At 43.0% G+C, this 19684-nt stretch overlaps 1 protein-coding gene across 1 annotated transcript; it reads left to right on the plus strand.

Annotated features, from left to right (window-relative positions):
* The first annotated feature begins 13142 nt into the window (after nt 1–13142).
* On the plus strand, nt 13143–19383 carry LRATD2 (LRAT domain containing 2). The gene is made up of 2 exons (XM_072151199.1): nt 13143–13373; nt 13630–19383. Exon 2 carries the CDS (start codon nt 13634–13636, stop codon nt 14459–14461), a length of 828 nt encoding a protein of 275 aa, XP_072007300.1. The 5' UTR covers nt 13143–13373; nt 13630–13633; the 3' UTR covers nt 14462–19383.
* Nucleotides 19384–19684: the final 301 nt, after the last annotated feature.

Below are 19684 nucleotides of genomic sequence, written 5' to 3' on the forward strand. Positions count from 1 at the left end.
TTTTATCCAACAGATCATTCTATGTATTTGTACTGAAACAGTATTTAAAAATTATATGGAAAAGAGGTGTTTTTTATGGTTACTTTTCATATTTACTTTTATTTTAACATTTTATTGTAATCATATTAAACATTATTTAATAATTTTTTATATACAGGCAGTCCCGGGTTACGTACAAGATAGGTTCCATGGGTTTGTACTTAAGTTGAATTTGTATGTAAGTCGGAACTGTATATTTTATAATTGTAGCTCCAGACAAAATGTTTTTTGTCCCAGTGACAATTACATTTTCAACATTTTTTGCTGTAATGGGACTAATGATTATCAATAAAGCTTCATTACAATCAACTTCCTGCTGAACATTACAGTCTGGGACTAAAGAAGAGCATCCAGAGAGCTTCACCAGAGGTCACAGGGGGCAGAAGGGTCCATCTGTAACTAGGGGTTGTCTGTAAGTCGGTGTCCTTAAGTAGGGGACTGCCTGTATATTGTGTTAACAGTCAATTTTACACTGCCTGTCTGCCCTTGGCATGGCAGATCTGGAGACTATGATCAGCCACATTGTACCACTGTCTGACTCCTTAGCTGCCATGGTCACTAATGACCGCAGCAGATGAGGGGTTAAACTGTGCTGATGCCGCAGGAGTCAGGCAACTCCCATTCACTTTAATATTGATATCCAACTATACTTAGCACCACCTAGTGGTGACTTCACATTGCCAAAATTCTAACATATATCAGTCAGTAAGAGCAGAGCTCCCTGTTTACAATCCATTATCTTCATAACACTGAATATTATTTTCTCACATTGTCCAATGACATAAATGAGAATAAAAGAGCCACAAAACGTCAAGTCGAATCCAGAAATTGCTTGATTTTCATGTTAATAATCCACATTTTAGGAAACGCATTGTTAAACCTTTCTTTCCCTCTTGCCTAGACAGGTTTTAAAAAGACGGATCCGCGATGGCTCGGGGCCTCCCTGCAGCTCGGGGAAGTGGAGTGTCAGACAGTCTAGCAGCCGCGCCAAAAATAATATACACATTAATCTTGGAGAATTTCTTCATTGTCTGTAGCCGTTTCTCTTATTCGTATGCAATTTACGGGAAGTAAAATGGGACGCGCTGAAGGCTGACCCGATAACAGCTGTCACAATCCAGCCCTAACAAGATCATTGGGATCATTATATTTCGGTCCGTGCGCTTTTTATGGAAGTAAGGAGACGCAGCAGCCGGGTGCAGTGGAGAGTATTGTTATCCAGATAGACCTGAAAATAACATTCCCGATGCTGGCGCGTTACTTTGTGGAGATAGCAACTTCAAGGGGGTCCCGGTGCTGTCTGAGGCCCCTCTGCCCTTTTAGTACATGTCAGATAAAAAGAGTTTTCAAGGATTTTGGAAAATCCCTAAGGAACCACGGGAGGGTTACGGAAGAGTCAACCGTTTCCTGTTCCCAGTTCCAGCAATGCTCAGGACCCATTCTGGCCAAAAACTCTGTCGAACGTGAGTGGGGAAGCGACACATTCATGATTTTGGCGCACGATCCTAGTGCATCGCAGCATTATAGACAGACAACGCACTTTCTGTGAACTGTCCGAATTTGTAAGTAAATGTGCCTCATAGTGAAAATGTAGTGACCCTATAAGCAGGTTAGCCATAGCTACTATAACAGCACTCATATGGATTGTTACTCAACTTACTTAGTGTCCTTAAAGGAAACCTTCCACTACGGATCTACCTATTAAGGTGGATGCGGTGGTAGGTGCATCTAACGTATGTAAGGATAGTCCTTTTTAGGACTAATCCTTTATTCCCCTCTATCTTTTCTAATCTTTAATCAGGGTAATATGCAAATTTTCAAAAGAGGCTACTGGGGTGTGGAGTAGCCAGAGCTAAGGCTACATGGCATGGTTACTCCACTCCCCACTATCCTCTTTGATCCTCCTACTCAGACATCTTCACTGCGCAGTTACAAGGAGCTGCGCGCATCGTGGAATAGCCACTTGGCATCGTGGAGTAGCCGCACCGTGTAGCCTCAGCTCCAGCTACTCCACCCCCAAGTAGCCTCTTTCGAAAATTTTCATATTACCATGATTAAAGATTAGAAAAGATAGAGGGGAGAAAAGGATTAGCCCTAAAAAGGACTATCCTTACATACGTTGGATGCACCTACCACCGAATCTACCATGATAGGTAGATCCGTGGTGGTAGGTTTCCTTTAAAGGGGTTTTCCAGCATAGTGATTTTGGATGGCGTCTTCATAGAATGGACCATGACTATGAGATTGGTGGCGATCTGACATTCGGAAATTGATGCAGTACAAGGCTGAATAAAGAGGAGCCTGGAAAAGCTGGGTTATAATCCTTGTGTGATGTGGTTGTCACCTGCTTCCCCAGGACCAGACACGAGTAAACAATCCTTGTAAACGGGTTATAATTGTCATCTGCGCGGAGTGTAGAGACCCCCCTGGTATAAATAATGCAGGGGCTCCTCAATAATTCATCTCCTAATTCATTCATTTTCAGATCACTTGTGCAGAGAATTAATTTTTTGGGGCCCCAATTCTTCATCTGACTTTAATTGCAGCTTTCAAGCTGGTTACAGCGGGAAGGGTAAAAAATGAGCATTAATTCAGTCGCCAGGAGTTTCGTATCCTATTACCCAGAATTCCTATGCACCGAGCGGCAAGTGAGACGATGGAGAGAGAGCTATGGAGGCGCCGGGGTCTGGAAAGATTTGGAATTTCTCTGGCCTGCTTTGTTCCCCCCTTATAGATATATTGTGATGCCTTTAAGTTTTATACACACAATGTGCCCCCTCAGAGCAATTGGTTGTCTCTTTAGCCCTATAGTATAAGACCCACACAATATGCCACCTCATTAGACCCCTCATACACAGTATGATCCCCCTTTAGACCCCTCATTCACATAATGATAACACACTAGCCCCTCATCCACAGTATGACACCCCATTATACCCCTCATCCACAATATAATACCTCTTTACACTCTAATCCACAGTATGATACCCCATTATAGCCCTCATCCTAGTATGACAACCAGTTGGACCCCCCCATCCACAGCAAGATACCCTGTTAGACCCCCCATCCACAGTATGATATTTCCATTAAGCCCCCCACCCACAGTTGCTGCTCCTTAGAGCGCCACACAGAATATGGACCTATTACTGCCCTCTACACATTTACACCCTTTGTCCCTCAATACAGTACGATGGCTTTTGTGCCTTACATGTGGCATAGTTGCCCCCATAGTGTTCCACACACAGAATGATGCCTACTTAATCTCTGCCATAAAGAAAGATGTCCATTTAGTGCCCGAAAAAATGCTTTAAAGGAAACCTACCACTTGTAGTGGCAGGTTTCCGATGGAAATACCGGGCACCAGCTCAGGGTGAGCTGGTGCCGGAGCTTATTTTCGTTAGTGTTTTAAACCGCGGTATCGCGGTTTAAAACACTTTTTAAACTTTATAGCCGGCGCAGGCAGGTACGCGCTCGGCGCTTACCGTGCGCGCGGCTACATAGGAAGTGAATGAGAGCCGCGCGCATGGTAAGCGCCGAGCGCGTACCTGCCTGCGCCGGCTATAACGTTTAAAAAGTGTTTTAAACCGCGATACCGCGGTTTAAAACACTAACTAAAATAAGCTCCGGCACCAGCTCACCCTGAGCTGGTGCCCGGTATTTCCATCGGAAACCTGCCACTACAAGTGGTAGGTTTCCTTTAACTTAAGTGTTGGTGTAGTGCCCTGGATCATTGAACATTTGTGGACATATGAATATTTCCCCTATGCAAACTCAGCATTCTTACTTTATTTTACATTGAGGGTCGACTAATTGCATTAGTCTATAATGTTTAGTTATATACATTCTGTTTGTTATTACTGTGTCCATATAGACTAGTAGAAAGGGTTAATGAACATTGAAAGACATTTCTGACTGTGTATCTCTATCTGTCGGAGAAGTCAGTCATTTTCCAGCTATAGCAGAAGTTGTTTTGCAGAAGACATCAGACAGCTCGAGCTTTAGATTGACAGGTGCTGTCTGGAAAATTGTTTACTATTTTAGAGTTTTGCTGCCATAGGATATTATGGGGAGTTAATGTAAGTCTATGGGAGAACACTTTGTCATTGTGTTTGTGCAAAATCCCCTCCTCCCGTGGTAGAAGGTGTATAAGGAGAATAGTCCCAGTCCTTAGTGTCTGCAGTTAGAGGAGAAGACTGCCGGTCTACCTGAGCAACCTGAAGAAGACGCTAAGGCAGGGATATTCTTCCATAGACCTGAGCTCCCAGCCTGTGACCCGGGTACCAGCCCTTTGGTAGGCACAGCTAGCCCAGGCCTTCAGCATTAACCCTTCTTCTGCCGGGGAGGAGATTGGAGACATTATCCCTGTGATTTGCTTGTATTGCTTCGTACCTGAATTTCCTTAGTAAAGAACAGATCCCGACTCTCTGGACTTTGTTCCCCATTGGGGTGCACCACACCTTACCATCCCTTCCGGAGAGCAGCAACAAGTTGTGACACAGTGCCCGGGGGGGGACCCAGCATAGTGTAGGGACCCCCCCCCCCCCAACCGGGCATTGCAATGGTGTATCACGTCATTAGAGTATGGGGGGGCGTCTAGAATGATAACAACCTATTCCCAGGCCAGGCGGTTAGGATCACATAGTTGGGGGGTCTCATTCCTTCCCCCCATCACTATAGATGAGCCACATCCACCTTCATGGTTTACCACGTAGATGATTATCCGGAGTCACAGCGACACTTTGTTCCCTGACAATCTCTGGGTTTGCTACATAAGAGATGATCCATTCAGACAGGAATTTCCTCTGAGATTCACTTTTACAAAGTTCAAGTGCGAAGATCTGAAGACGGCAGCGGAGGAATGTGTCTACAGCTCCTTCTGTACTGGAGGAGCACCTGGGAGGAGACGGAAGCTCCTTTTATCACCTCCGATCATCCAGGACATGCTGGGAATTGTAGAGCTTAGAAGAGAAGGATTGGATGGGACTATGAGGTGGTGAAGACTCCTGGGTACTTATCATGTCTTCCTGCAACCTGTCAATGAATGGAAGGTCTATCTATTAGTCAAAGGGAAACAGCAATTGTGACCATATAGTACTGCAGCCAGATCTGGGTAATCAGACCTTTGTGTATGTTGTTAGTAGCAGCAGGACTGTGAAATATGGATTTATATTCCAGGATTGTAGCTTTTCCATGTGCACTGGGGATGTGTCCTCACACTGCTGTGCTCTGTGCTCTCTGCAGCTTATTGTCCCTGGAGATTTGTGTAATTCTACCTTTGTGTATGTTGTTAGCAGCAGCAGGACTGTGAAATATGGATTTATATTCCAGGATTGTAACTTCCCCAAGAGCCCTGCTGGGCGTTTCCTTACACTGCTGTGCCCTGTGCGCTGTGTATAACTCTGCTGTGCTCTGCGCTCTCTGCAGCCAGTGTTACCTATTGTTTCTGGAATCTGGAGAGATGTCTAATCCTACCTTTGTGCATGTTGTTAGTAGCAGCAGGACTGTGATTTAAATATATATATATATATATATATATAGAGTTATATTCCAGCAAGTGCACAGGGGACATGTCCTCACACTGCTGTGCTCTGTGCTCTCTCTTTATTGAACTAATCCATGGCCCCATCCCTACTGCAAGTTTACACACAAGCCACCTAGAGACATTAGGGCTGATCACTGGAAGGCCGAGCGCTTAGACCCCTACTGATCACAAGAATGGAGGTCCCATACCCTGAATAGGGCCTCATTCCTATTGTTTCCTATGACTGTTATTACTGTAATGTCTTATTTTATTTGTTTCCCAGAATCTTCATAGCGTTACAGATATTTATATAAATAAAGATTATTACTATTAATGAGCCCAGTTCCATTTGTGCCGATCCAGGAGCTGATCCGATGAGATTCCTGTGATCCAAATCATTGGCCTCAGCGGCCTCAGAGTCCAGTGAATCAGACTTCCAGTCCAACCCCCTTTATCATACAGCAGCAGCCACTGAAGCGTTTTCGGACTATTTACAGTCTTAGTATCTCTCCTCCTATATACACAGGTGATACAATCCTAGAGGTTGGAAGGACAATCCTTAAAAATTGCTCTAGTTTTGGCAAAAAAAAAAAGTTACTTTTCATGTGAAACTCAACAACAGATGTTATTGTGACCCAAGTCTATCCTAGCAGTACATGGTAACACGTGTATCCACCACTAGGTGGCAGTGTTCTATTTACTTCTATGGTGTAGTAACCCCTGGTGTGCCAGGCTGTGCTGGTTATGAAATAGTGAGATAACGCTATCGGATCGCGGCATCATGTGACTGCGCGTGCAAGTGCTGTGACCCGATAACACCGACACTTATCACATCAGCTACAAGCAGGAGGGAGAAATCAGTTCATGTAGTTATGTGCAGCTACAAAGCATTATTAGAAGAAAGAATTTATGAGACTTGTGAGTCAGCATATTACAATTTTTGTAGCATTATTAATAATAATTCTTTATTTATATAGCGCACACAGATGACAGCGCTGCACAGAACTTCCCAAATCAGTCCCTGTCCCTAATGGGGTTCACAATCTAATCAACCTACCAGTATGTTTTGGAGTGTGGGAGGAAACTGGAGGACCCGGAGGAAACCCACACAAACACAGAAAGAACATACAAACTCTTTGCAGATGTTGACCCTGGACGGGATTTGAACCCAGGGCCCCAGCGCTGCAAGGCTGTAATGCTAACCACTAAGCCACCCATGATTATTGTTCAAAAACTGCAATATTTGATTAATCTGTTAGAAGTCATCACCAAAACAGTCAGTGTTATGTATTGTCCCTGGAGAGATGTGTGATCATTCCTTTGTTCATGCAGCAGGACTGTGGAGTATGGATTTTATTTCCAGGATTGTAGCTTCTCCAACTTCACTGGGGGTGTGTCCTGACACTGCTGTGCTCTGTGCTCTCTGCAGGCAGTGTTAGGTATAGTCCCTAGAGAAATGTGTGATAATTCCTTTGTTTATGATTTTAGTAGCAGCAGGACTGTGAAATATGGATTTATATTCCAGGCTTGTAGCTTCTCCAACTTCAGTGAGGTTGTGTACACTGTTGTGCTCACAGCTATTGTTATGTATTGTCCCTGGAGAGATGTGTAATTATACATTTGTGTTTGTTGTTAGTAGCAGCAGGATTGTGAAATATGGATTTATTTTCCAGGACTGTAGCATCTCCAAGTGCACTAGGGCTGTACCCTCACACTGCTGTACTCTTAGCTCTCTGCAGCCAGTGTTAGGTATTGTCCCTGGAGAGATGTGTAATCATATCTTTGTGTGTGTTGTTAGTAGCAGCAGGACTGTGATATGGATTTATATTTCAACATTATAGCTTCTCCAAGTGCACTAGGGCAGTGTCCATACACTGCTCTGCCCTGTGCTCTGTCCACCCAATGTTATGTATTGTCCCAGGAGAGATTTGTAATCATACCATTCTGTATACTGTTAGTAGCAGGAGGATTGTAAAATATGATTTTATATTAACCAATCAGACACATCCACAAATCCATCTTTTTTCCAGTGTCTTTGGCTTTATGAGGACTTTACTTTATAGGTTGTAATTTTTAATAGCTCTTTTTGGGGATAAATACTGCATATTTCATTGATTTAAAGGAAATCTACAATCGAAATCCATCCTGATAGAGCAGGGACATTACTCATAGATCCAGGCACCAGGACTGTGGTATCTTCTTATATGTGTTATCCATGGCCTCCTTCCTTCTAAAATCAACTTTTAAAATTATGCTGATGAGCAAGAAGGGCTACTTGTGCTCTGCCTACACAGTCTCCCACTCCCCCTGCACCCTCAGCACTTCCCACTGTCTCTGCCTTCTGTAATCTCACACTTTAAGAGCAGGAAGTGCTCCTGCACAGTGTAACAGCCTATGAAGCTACAGCACAGAGGAGCCTGGTAATGGATGAGGGGTGTCATAGTGGTGCTGTGCGAAGGAAGGCAATGCCCTGGGTGCACTAGGAGTGCATTTCCACATTATATACAACCGCTCTTCAGAATATCTGGACAAACATGGATGATTATAAAGTATGTTAGGATTCCCTGTGCGGGGCTGTATCTGGTAGTGCCAGCAGCTGATAAGAAGTGGGAGCCGCTATAGACTCCCTTCAACTTTAAAGTTAAAAATTGTTGTTAGGGAGACCTCCACCCGAAAAACCAGCCTGAGGTCTTATTCTATGACAGCAAGCAGAGATGTAGAATAAGAAATGGCATTCTACACCAATGGAGGCGCATTTCCATAAATCTGTCATTCCCGATAAGCGCCGGCTCTGTCTTTTACCCGTGTTCTTGTTGTAAGCAGTGATTCCGGCCCGATGTTTCCTAATAAATATGTACATTCCAGGAATATTTGTGTGCAGAGCGGCGGAGATCATATCATGGCGCAGCCTACGGCATATTACTCAATCTGCGATAACAGGCAGCTGCACAGGGTTATGGCCTTGTGTATAGAAACAGGTGCAGGCCCAGAAGCACCAATGGAGGACCACTATGCGAAATGTACAGAAATGGCTGATAGCAGAGAACAATAGATCACATTCAAAACCTGTTGTGTTCCCCTAAGTCTTCCTGCAATGACCTTCTGACATTTTGGGGTTTTTTTTAATAAATATCCTCATTGACCAATCGTAATCATCTACAATGGACAAAAGAATGTAATAGAGGGAGATTATTCTACTGCAGCGCCACCACAGGACAGATGAAGAATTACATCATGGCTATTCGTATCAATTTGCTGTCCTCTTTATTAGTCCTCCAAAGCAGAAGAAGGGTCTTTGTAGGTCCTTTTGGAGCGATACAGTCAAGCGTCTGTATACTATGTATACTGTGGGTCTAGGGTCACAATATGGAGCAATATGGTCCGGGGGTTTTAATATGCGGCAGTTTGGTCTGGGGTCTGTATATTGTGGGTCTAGGGTCTTAATATGGAGCAATACAGTCTGGGGTTTATATATTCTAGGTCAAGAGTCTGTATATGGTGCATTATGGCCTGTGGTCCGTATAATGTGGTTCTAGGTATCTATATGGAGAAATATGGTCTGGAGTTTCTATATGGGGCAGTTTGGTCGAAGATCTTTATATTCTATGTCTATGGTCTCATAATAAAGTAATATGGTCTGGGGTCTGTATACTGTGGATCTAGGGTCTCAATATATTAAAGCCTGGGGTCTGTAATGTGTTTGAAGGGTATCTACAGTATATAGAGAAATATGGTCAATATCATACAGATCCCAGAGCATATTGATCCATATAGAGACCCTACAACAATATCATACAGATCCCAGAGCATATTGATCCATATAGAGACCCTACAACAATATCATACAGATCCCAGAACATATTGATCCATATTGGGAGCCTAGACCATACTGCCGCATACAGAGACTCCAGACTCCACTCTAGATACCCTAGAACCACATTATACAGATTCCAGACCATATTGATCCATATAGGGACCTCAGACCATATTACTTCATTTTGAGACCCTAGACCCACAATATACAGATCCAGACCATACTGCCCTATACAGAAACTCCAGTTTTAGGGTCTCTATATGCATCAATATGGTCTGGGATCTGTATAATGTGGTTCTTGGGTTTTTACATGGAGAACTATGGTCTGAGGTCTCTATATGTGGCAGTATGGTTAAGAGTCTCAATATGGAGTAATATGGTTTGGGATCTGTATTTTGTGGATCTCTACATGGGGCAATAAATGGAGTGCATTGGTCTTGGGTGTGACCGTAAGGAAGTTTTATTCTTAGGAGTCTAGTTTGATATCTGTATTAATGCAGATGGGGGGGGGGGTCTATATTTTTTTGGGGGGGTTTGGTGTTTCACTTTTTGTTCTCATATTTGCACATTTGCATATTTTAGATATCAGTTCTCAAAAAGGCAGATATAGCGTTATCCCACAAGGGGGCGCTATAGCTGAGGGTGCTTGTTGCTGTCGGTGGGTCCCCTCTGTTACATATACTATTGCTGGTGTATACATAAATGACTGTTTTGCAGGTGCCCACAGATGACCCTTCTCAGTACATGATACATAATTTCAGGGAGACGATGATTTTCCACATTTTTATCCTTTTTTTTTTTTATAGACAAATTGTTTTAGTGACTTTGTGGTTAGTATGAATCACGGTGATTGTGTCTGCGTGATCCTGACCGTACAAGGTCACAGCCCTGCACTTCCCTATTTCAGTTGCTATGTCATTATATGCCGCCGCACTGTAATTGTAGCACCTGCACAGGTAACATATCCGCCCCACCCCCGCCTCGGCAGCTGTTAGCCAAAGGCAGTAGACAAATAATACAAATCCCAGTAAACACGACTTATGCACTTTCCCACATATTCATTAAAGGGGAAATATATTCAATGGTCCTCTAATATCACAGTAAGTTACAAACCAATGTATAGTGCAGCAAAAATACAGAGAACATATCTTTAACATTGTGGCTTTACTGTACAGACTTTGCTGTATCTCCCTTGCAGTGCTCTCTCTACCAGTCAGTCTTTAGAGGTTGTCCCCTATTCACAGGGATCTTAAAGGGAACCTGTCACCAGGGACCTCATTTTCACTAAAGACAGGTTGCAGAAGCCCATTACACCTGCAGTGCAAATATGCCTTTCTGCCTTTTCTAAGCATTTGCATTACAATATAATTGTGCGTTATAACTTACTTTGCACCCTGACAAAATCCTGGGGTAGTCACAGGGGCTGGAGTTTGGTTTGGATGCATTTCAAAAAACAACATGTGACTTGTCTGTTACCCACTCCTCAGAGTTTGGCCCCCACCTTTGTGCTCCTGTACAGCTCCTCCTCCTGCTCCTTCTCAGAGGTCACCGCCTGGTCAACCTGAAATCAGTGGGGGAGGGACAAGATGTACAGGAGCACAAACATGGAGGACAGCCTGCAGCTCAAACAGGTCACATGTTGTTTTTTGAAATGCATGCAAACCAAAGTCCCGCCCCTGTGACTACCCCAGGGTTTTGTCAGCGTGCAAGAGTAAGATATAACAGACAATTATATTGTAATGCAAATACTTAGAAAAGGCAGATTTGCACTGCAGGTGTCATGGGCTTTTACAATCTGTCTTTAGTGAAAATGAGGTCCCTGGTGACAGGTTCCCTTTAAGGAATCCAAAAAACCAAGGTCCTGCTCTCATCAATGGGTGGAGCTGTATCCTCCACCCACTGGTAAAAACGGGACCCTACTTCTCCAGATTTCTGGGAATCTCGTGATTGGACGGGGTGACAGCAATGGTCGATTTGCCTTCCTCTAAACTTTCATCCTTCAAAATATGGTGCTCCACTGATTTCAGCATAGATGGAAGTTCCCCTCTAGCTCCCAGTGATTCTGAGCAACTATTTTTGGACCTCTACTGTCAGATGGGAGGAGCCAGAATGTCAGTAGAGAGCCTAATTAGCATACAGGGTATTGAAACTGGAATGTCCGGCCCCTACGCTCAGCAACCGGAACAGAGCTCAGCGCGTCAGTCCAGATCCGCCGGGGAACCTTATCCACAAAAATCACACAATCTAACAATCCAATTTTTAAAAGTTGCATTTGTAATGTAATTTTTCCCGCCTCAATCTTCACTTTTTGAGGCTTTGGTTTAGTGGGAGGGGGAACAAATTGTCATAACCCAAAACATGGGCTGACTAGGCTAAGGCCCAGTTCACACTTATGGACAGACCTCTGATATTATAATAAGATTTGTTTGCACCAAAAGGACACTGAGGCTGCTTTCACAAGTGGCGATTTTACCTCCACGTGTGATCACAGGCGAAGCCCTTGGATCGCATCTTAAAAACGCAATCAAAACGCAACCTGTGACCGCGGCCTAAGAGAAGACATTAACCATCCAAGTGCAATGCATTTTGAACTGATCAATTGCCATAGAAGAGTTAGAACACGGTCATGACTCTTTTTCACGTGTGTTGTCTACTCGTGAAAATGCATCGAAAACATCAAAAAAGCATGTAAAAAACGCAAAATCGCAAATGACTCCTATCAAAAACTGAGTAAATATGCAGGCAAAAACCGTCAGTTTTTTTCACACATTGACATGATCTGCAATGCAAGTGTGAAAGAGGCATTTGGGTTATGGCACACGTGGCATTTTGAACTCGTTTTTGGGCCGTTTTTAAGCAGTCAGTTAAAAACTGCATGCATTAAAAAACGCATCAGTTTTTGACAGGTTTGACCAATGTTCTTAATTCAAACTGCGTTTTTGACGCCCTTCTTAAAAACGGGCCAAAAACACGTTCAAAACGCCACTTGTGCCATCATCCTCAGGGCGTGTTCACACATTGCGTTTTGTCCTGCGTTTTCATTGCGTTTGAAACGTATTACAACAGCTGAGGAGAGGTGATTTGCCTAATTACATTACTGTTTACATTTGTTAACACAATGTTAACGCATGCATTAACAAAACACATGCATTAATGCATCGTTAACACATGCGTTAACATTGCGTTTACAATGCATTTTGTAAACGGAACGTTAACTGTAATGTAATTAGGCAAATCACCTCATCTCAGCTGTTGTAATGCGTTTTAAAACGCAATGAAAACGCAAACAAAGCGCAACGTGTGAACGCGCCCTCAGCGGATTATTGTTTCAGCGACAGAAGATTATGACAGAGGTCCGGACACCGGTGTAAACTTTTCCTAATAGACTGCTAAGGATCCAGGGAAAGCTGAGTGCCACCTCCTGATGTCATTGAAAGAGAAGTTATTGGATTCTCATTTTTTTTAGTTACAGATGTTTTCATAGTTTCGAATTTTGTTCAACTTGTTACAAGTTAAAAACCAAAGAATGTTTTGAAAAAAAAATTTAAGTGACAAAACCTATTAAATATCTCTTACATTTCCCATATATTGGGTGAAATCTTTACACATCTTGCAAATTTTAAAATTTCCATGTGTACTAGGGCGTGCAGTCACGAAGGAGTTAACCTGTCATGGGCTGCACTGAGAAGCCATGGGAGGGGGCAGGGTTGGATAGAGTCATTCTGTATGTGTGTGTTCAGGAAGCAAACAATAAGGTGCACTGCTGCTTTAAATGCTGAGGGCTGTGCGCTTGTAGAGCTCAGCCGGATCTGGAGCTCACTGATCAGTAGCTGGTGGCTCAGCCCTTGGTGAGGCTGCTTCACTCTGGCACAGCCCACTGTGGAGACACCAGGGCAAGGCGGACAACATGCTCCATCCATGGTGCCTCCTGAGCTAGTATCTGCAGACACCTTGGCTCGAGGAGGTGGGAGAGGAGGTTGTGCCTTGCATTGCTGCCTGGTAAGTTGGAAACTTCTTCGTTCTTCTGCTTCGTAAACCATGGAGACAATTTGCACTGTAATAGACCTTCGCTTTTTTTTTTTTTTTGGAAGCTGATCCGGCGCAGAAGTGGTTAAAACCACTTGCTGAAAATGAAAGCACTGCTTCCTCTCCCCTGGGGTGTATGCTTTCCTAGCACGACTCAGGTTTCAAAGCACCTACAACCTGCATCCAACAGGTGGAACGTGAATTCTCATGGCTACTTCTTCTCTTACAGGGAAATGGGCAACCAGGTGGAGAAACTGACTCATCTAAGTTACAAAGAAGTCCCAACGGCAGATCCTACAGGTGTGGATAAGGATGACGGACCTAGGATCGGAGTCTCTTACATCTTCTCAGCTGATGATGATGACTTGGAGGAACCTGGACATGACCCGGACAAGCAAGGATCCAAGATCCAAGAGGATCTGCAGTACGATCACTGCAATGAGGTGGAGTGTTCGGTTTATTATAGGGATGAATGTATTTATGAAAAGGGGTTTGGGGCCGGGGACCAGATGAGCACTTATTCCCCGGAGAACCTATTGAATAAATGTAAGCCTGGGGATCTGGTGGAGTTTGTGGCCAAGAACCAGTATCCCCACTGGGTGGTGTACGTGGGCGACTTTCAAGTTGTACATTTATACAGACTGGAGATCACCAATAGCTTTATGACCGATGCCAGCCAAGGCCGGAGGGGCAGGATTGTCAATGACCAATATAAGTTCAAACCTCTGAGCCCTGAGATGGTGGTACAGAACGCCATGGAGCAGGTCGGGGCCAAAGACCAGGAGCTGAGCTGGAGGAACTCTGAGTGCTTTGCCGCTTGGTGTAGATATGGCAAAAGAGAGTTCAAGATCGGCGGTGAGATCAGGATAGGCAAACAACCCTACAGGTTAAAGATCCAGCTGTCGGAAAAGAAAAGCCACACGTTGGAATTTCAAAGCCTGGAGGATCTGATCATGGAACGGAGGAGGAACGATCAGATCGGGAAGGCGGCTGTTCTCCAGGAACTCTCCAACCACCTCCATGCTGACGATGAGGTCAGGACTGATCACAATGCCAACTGATGGATTAAAAGTGAAGGCTGCGAAATTGAGATGTTATAAGCCCCTTTGGGCTAATTCACTGCAGTTTTATTCAAATGGCTTGTGAAAGGAAAAGCTGATTAGTTCTGCTCTGACGTTAACCCTTTCCCAGGTTTACTGCAGCCACCCAGCTTTTCTTATTTCATAGATTCGGAGACCATGTCGTAAATTATTTGTCCGCAGGCGCTATTCACCCTGCGTCTTTATATCAACCCCCATCTAATCCCATGAATATGATTGATCTCTATACTAATCATTTTTTTTCTAATATCTTCTGATTTGCACTTACTTTGCATTCCTAAAAACCAAATATTAGCACAGAAACTTTTTGTATATATATATTTTTTAATTCTGTTCTAACACGGTGAACAGCTCGATGGAGCTGTGAAGTTTTTCATAACCTAAAATGTCTTCTCTTAGCTTGGAATTTGCATAATGGTCACATTTCATGCTCGATAAAAATGATTTGTACACTTTAATTTTGGGAGATGGACTACTGGGCTTTGGGGGAAGGGGGGGGGGAGAGGTAAATCATTGGTTCTCATCTGAAATCTAGTAAACATGGGGAAGACGCCGTAATTTTAATGGAGATGTGGCTGCAGTTTTTCTTGCCACGCTGATGCTGTGAGGAAATTTAACCCTTTGTGTGTGGTGGGGTTGCACTGGGCTCAATGGCTTGTCAAGTGAAATGGTCACAATGAGGGTGTTATTGGCTGGTTAGGGGGAAGACGTGTATCAAGGCATGAGAATTCCCCCCAGTGTTTGATGTCATATCCCCTAGTGTCCTATCTCCCTGAGGGGCTGTCTTCAATATGAAATTTTTTTTGGAGAAAAATAGAGCGAAAAAATTTCCAGTCTGAATTCGAGAACAAGCATGAAAAATTCATTTGTGTGTGGTTTTTTTTTTTTTTTTTTTTTTTTTCTTTTTGATCTGTGAAATATGGATTGTATAGTGGCTTTATGTCCTGGACCTGACACTGGGCAGGGAGCCGGCTCCCAGAGCTGGGATGATGTGACTACCTGCTGCTGGATTGCTGCCCAGTACTGTGAACCTTATACATACAGTACTGGACCATAGGGGAAGGCAGTGACCACAATGCTCATCTATGATCCCAGTGATGATTATATATGACCTAATATGGTCCATATTTCACTGTATAAACACATTTGTGTGTAGCCACAAGTTGTAGTCCAGCTTACTTTAAAATTGCAGCAAAACTCCCAAATTTCTGAAAAATTGCAGCATTTTATTGCAATAAATTAAAATTTTATGTCCCTGTGCGTATAGGGATCTATGATTCTGTAAGTATCCAAGTGTTGTTGATATTTAAGTCGCAATTCCACATATAACCTCTGCATATGTGTCCTGTCTGGATGTGCCCTATAATGACCTGCTTATTCTGAATGATGCCTAATGGAGAAACTTTACATACAGAGGACTTTGACCTAATTAGTGTCCTTAGTGTTGGATGGTATCCGATCCATATCTCATAGCACTGGTTATAAAGATAATTTATAGGGTCAAGTAAGTTCACACAGTAGGGGCATCGATAAAAACCTCTTATGGGTAATGTAAAGTTTTAGTCACTTATCCGAATTGGACCTGCAATCTATTATATAGCCATGGCCTGTCCTCCATACTGTTATACACATGCACTGGTGGTGGAGGGGCCTAGAAGCCATAGGGGGCCCATAAGGTGTCTCTTCCCCATATGAGAAGACAAATACTATAGATGACAGATGCCTGGTACACCTTTTGCATTGCAGTCCAGGATCGGACCAAACCTTAAACCACCGGACTGAGCTGAACTGACTTCCTTGGTTTGGTCCAGTTCCGGCAGCACGTAGGGTTCAATTTTTCTAATTGAACCTGCTTGTGGGCTACACACCTAACTTCGTGTCTTTGCTTTTTGGGTTACGGAAACTTTTCTCCTATTTACAGCTCTGACTGTAGCAGTGTGTGACCTGTGGGGGTCACTCACCACTTACACCGCTTTTGTATGCCCGATTCTGATGCATTTCCACCCAAAAATCCACCAAAATGGTATTTTGTTTAAAAAAAATTTTTTGGCATAATGGGCTGCTCTAAGGTCCTTTTTACTCAGTTTTAGATGTAAAGGAATGTTCTACATTTTCTTGGTGTAGAAAGGATTCAAAAGATTTTGTCAAAACTCCAGTCTTCACCCCATTGCTAATAGCAGCTGCGTGACCTCTATGGTTTGTCCGCCCTGTGTCAGATTTGGGTTCCTTTACCCTGCCATACACATATGATCCTAGCAGCCCTCACTCTGTTAATTCCCCCCCCCCCCCCCCCCCCCCCCTGGGAAATGGACTTTAAATCGGGTTATTTTCTGCTGGTCCACTGGGGCCTATTATTGTGTAAAAGCCTGGGCCCTCACCAGGGAATCCTCTGGTATTCTAGTGTGCAAGTCTGATACTGGGGAAAATTTATCAAAAGTGTCTGAGAGCAGAAACATATGATAAATCTCCCCCGTAGTGGCAGACAATACAATTTTACCAGAATTCTATTAAAATATATAAGTTATAGGTTTTATGTTATTCCAGACCTCTAGGCCTCACTTTTCACAACTGTTGTCCATAGCAACCAATCACAGCACAGCTTTTATTTATTGAACAGCTCTGGTAAAATGAAAGCTGCGCTGTGACTGGTTCCTATAAAACATTGTTTACAATCAGGGGTTTTGTAGGTCTCCCTTATAAATCTAGTTCCCACATCTTAAAGGAATCTTCCACCTCTCCTAACATGTCAGGATTAGTAGATATTAGAGTTGTTATATTACTGAAACTGCCAAGTCTTTTATTCTGATGGTGTGAAAGGGGAAAAATAACTCATAGCAACCACTCACAACACGGCTTATATTTTTCAAGAGACCTATAGAAAATGAGAGCTGTGTTCTGATTGGTTTCTTGGGGGCATATTTCTGACAATGTCCCAATGTGTTGTGTTATTTCTTTAGTATTTTTCCTGAAAATGTATAAAGTATGTGGTGGCTTTGGTCAATAGGTGACAATGTCTGTCAACTCATTTATACATTTCCAGGAGTAATAGCAGAGGAATGGTTTAAGGAACTACATGTATAACCATATAATAAGGTATTTACTACAACTGAAAAGTCAGGAGAGGCGGCTATTCCATGTATATATTAAACTTTTGCAAATGCTTATCCTCCGTTATAGGCTGTATTGTTGTCCAGAGCTGAAATCTTCCTGCATTTCCTCCTTGTTCAGTGTCTGTGTGAATCTCACTATGTGGATTTTTAGGAAAAAGTTACAGGAATGTTTAGGACTGGTTACAATAGCAGCCAGAAGAATTCTGAATACAGCTCCGGAGTATAAAACAAATTGTCTTATGGTAATGAACAGGGACTAAACCTGCATTTACCAGTTTACTGCACACCGCTTCAAACTTCTCCAAAAAAAAAAAAAGGAATAAGGGTGATGGTGTGTGACGTAAGTGCAGCGGTGTTAAGAGTTTATTCCAGGAAGCAAATGTTCCTGGAATAATCTACTACACTTAAAGCAAGTGCTACATCCCTTTTATTTTTAGGGCAATGTAATGTTTGTACATAGTGACTCCACTAGCAGAATAGTGAGTGCAGCTCTGGAGTATAATACAGGATGTAACTCAGGATCAGTACAGGATAAGTAATGTCATGTATGTACACAGTGACTGCACCAGCAGCAGAATAGTGAGTGCAGCTCTGGGGTATAATACAGGATGTAACTCAGGATCAGTACAGGGTAAGTAATGTCATGTATGTACACAGTGACTGCACCTGCAGCAGAATAGTGATTGCAGCTCTGGAGTATAATACAGGATGTAACTCAGGATCAGTACAGGATAAGTAATGTCATGTATGTACACAGTGACTGCACCAGCAGCAGAATAGTGAGTGCAGCTCTGGGGTATAATACAGGATGTAACTCAGGATCAGTACAGGATAAGTAATGTCATGTATGTACACAGTGACTGCACCAGCAGCAGAATAGTGAGTGCAGCTCTGGAGTATAATACAGGATGTAACTCAGGATCAGTACAGGATAAGTAAGATGACTGTAACAAGAGATTTTATTACTTTATTTTTTCTGTCACTTTTCAATCTGCATAAAGTAATGAGCCCAGTCATTGAAATTTATTTCACAATTTTCGCTGCTAGTTTTGCCGATTCTCTACTGACTATAATTACATCTCGGGGAGATTTATGACAAAACAATCGGGGCTTTATTAACTCGTATGTTATGGACCTGCTCTGCCTCTGCTGCTACCATCAGAGAAGAGTGGGTCTTAAAGTGTTATTATTGGGCCAGTTCTATTATATTTGACCCTGGGTCCATGTCTTTACTACTTCCAGGACCCAATGGTAAAACGGGAGATCTGCTGGATGCCTTGATACATGTCTTCTGGTGATGGGGATAATCGACAACTGTAATAAGTTACTGTGGAAGTTGTACGTTTCTGTGACCATTTATGTAAGATTGTCCTAAAAGGGGTGGGGATTGTGCAGACCCCGCCTTATAGTGGGCTGCTCAATATCTGATGGGGTGTGGCTTAAATGTTTTTGCTGGTTCACTTTCAAAATTGTATTGGTGTAAAGTTTGCATCAAACTATATCACCCAGTCCCCTTTCCTTCTCCATGTTTAAGCCCTCCCCCCCCCTTTCTCCAAAACAATAGATTGAGACCCAGTGTGCCCTCATATCCTGGAATGTAAGTCTCCAAAAAAACCTAAAGTGGGACACTCGTGTAGATATTGCAAATTATGTTTTTGTAGAAATCCTATTGTTTTTTCTCTATTTAAATATAAATATTTTCTTACTGATATTTTTGAAAGATGCTGAAAAAAGTCATTAAATTTTGCAGTTTATAAAGTAAATTAATATATATCACAATGTCTGCGTCTATTCATTGATTTCCATGTTTGGTTAATGGACACTTTAAATGATTACATAAGCGAAGTCTGCCAAGGAGTGCGTGTGGCCGGAATGGAAGAAGGGAGTCATCGTGGGGACGGAGGGGGGTGTTATGTTACTCTGATCCAGAAGAGGGTAATGGAAACAGAAAGTGGAAGGTGCACAGGAGGTCTACTGTTCCTCAGGAAGGTGACCTCCCATTATCCTTCTTTTCAGTTATTTTTGTGCCGCTATAATAATGTAATGTTTATGGAACCTGACGAATACAAGTGTG

Source organism: Engystomops pustulosus, chromosome 5 (assembly GCF_040894005.1).
Source record: "Engystomops pustulosus chromosome 5, aEngPut4.maternal, whole genome shotgun sequence".
Taxonomy (NCBI): Eukaryota; Metazoa; Chordata; class Amphibia; order Anura; family Leptodactylidae; genus Engystomops; species Engystomops pustulosus.

Excerpts from the sequence above, each read along its gene's own strand:
- LRATD2 (XM_072151199.1), top strand. The coding sequence starts at position 13,634 with ATGGGCAACCAGGTGGAGAAACTGACTCATCTAAGTTACAAAGAAGTC.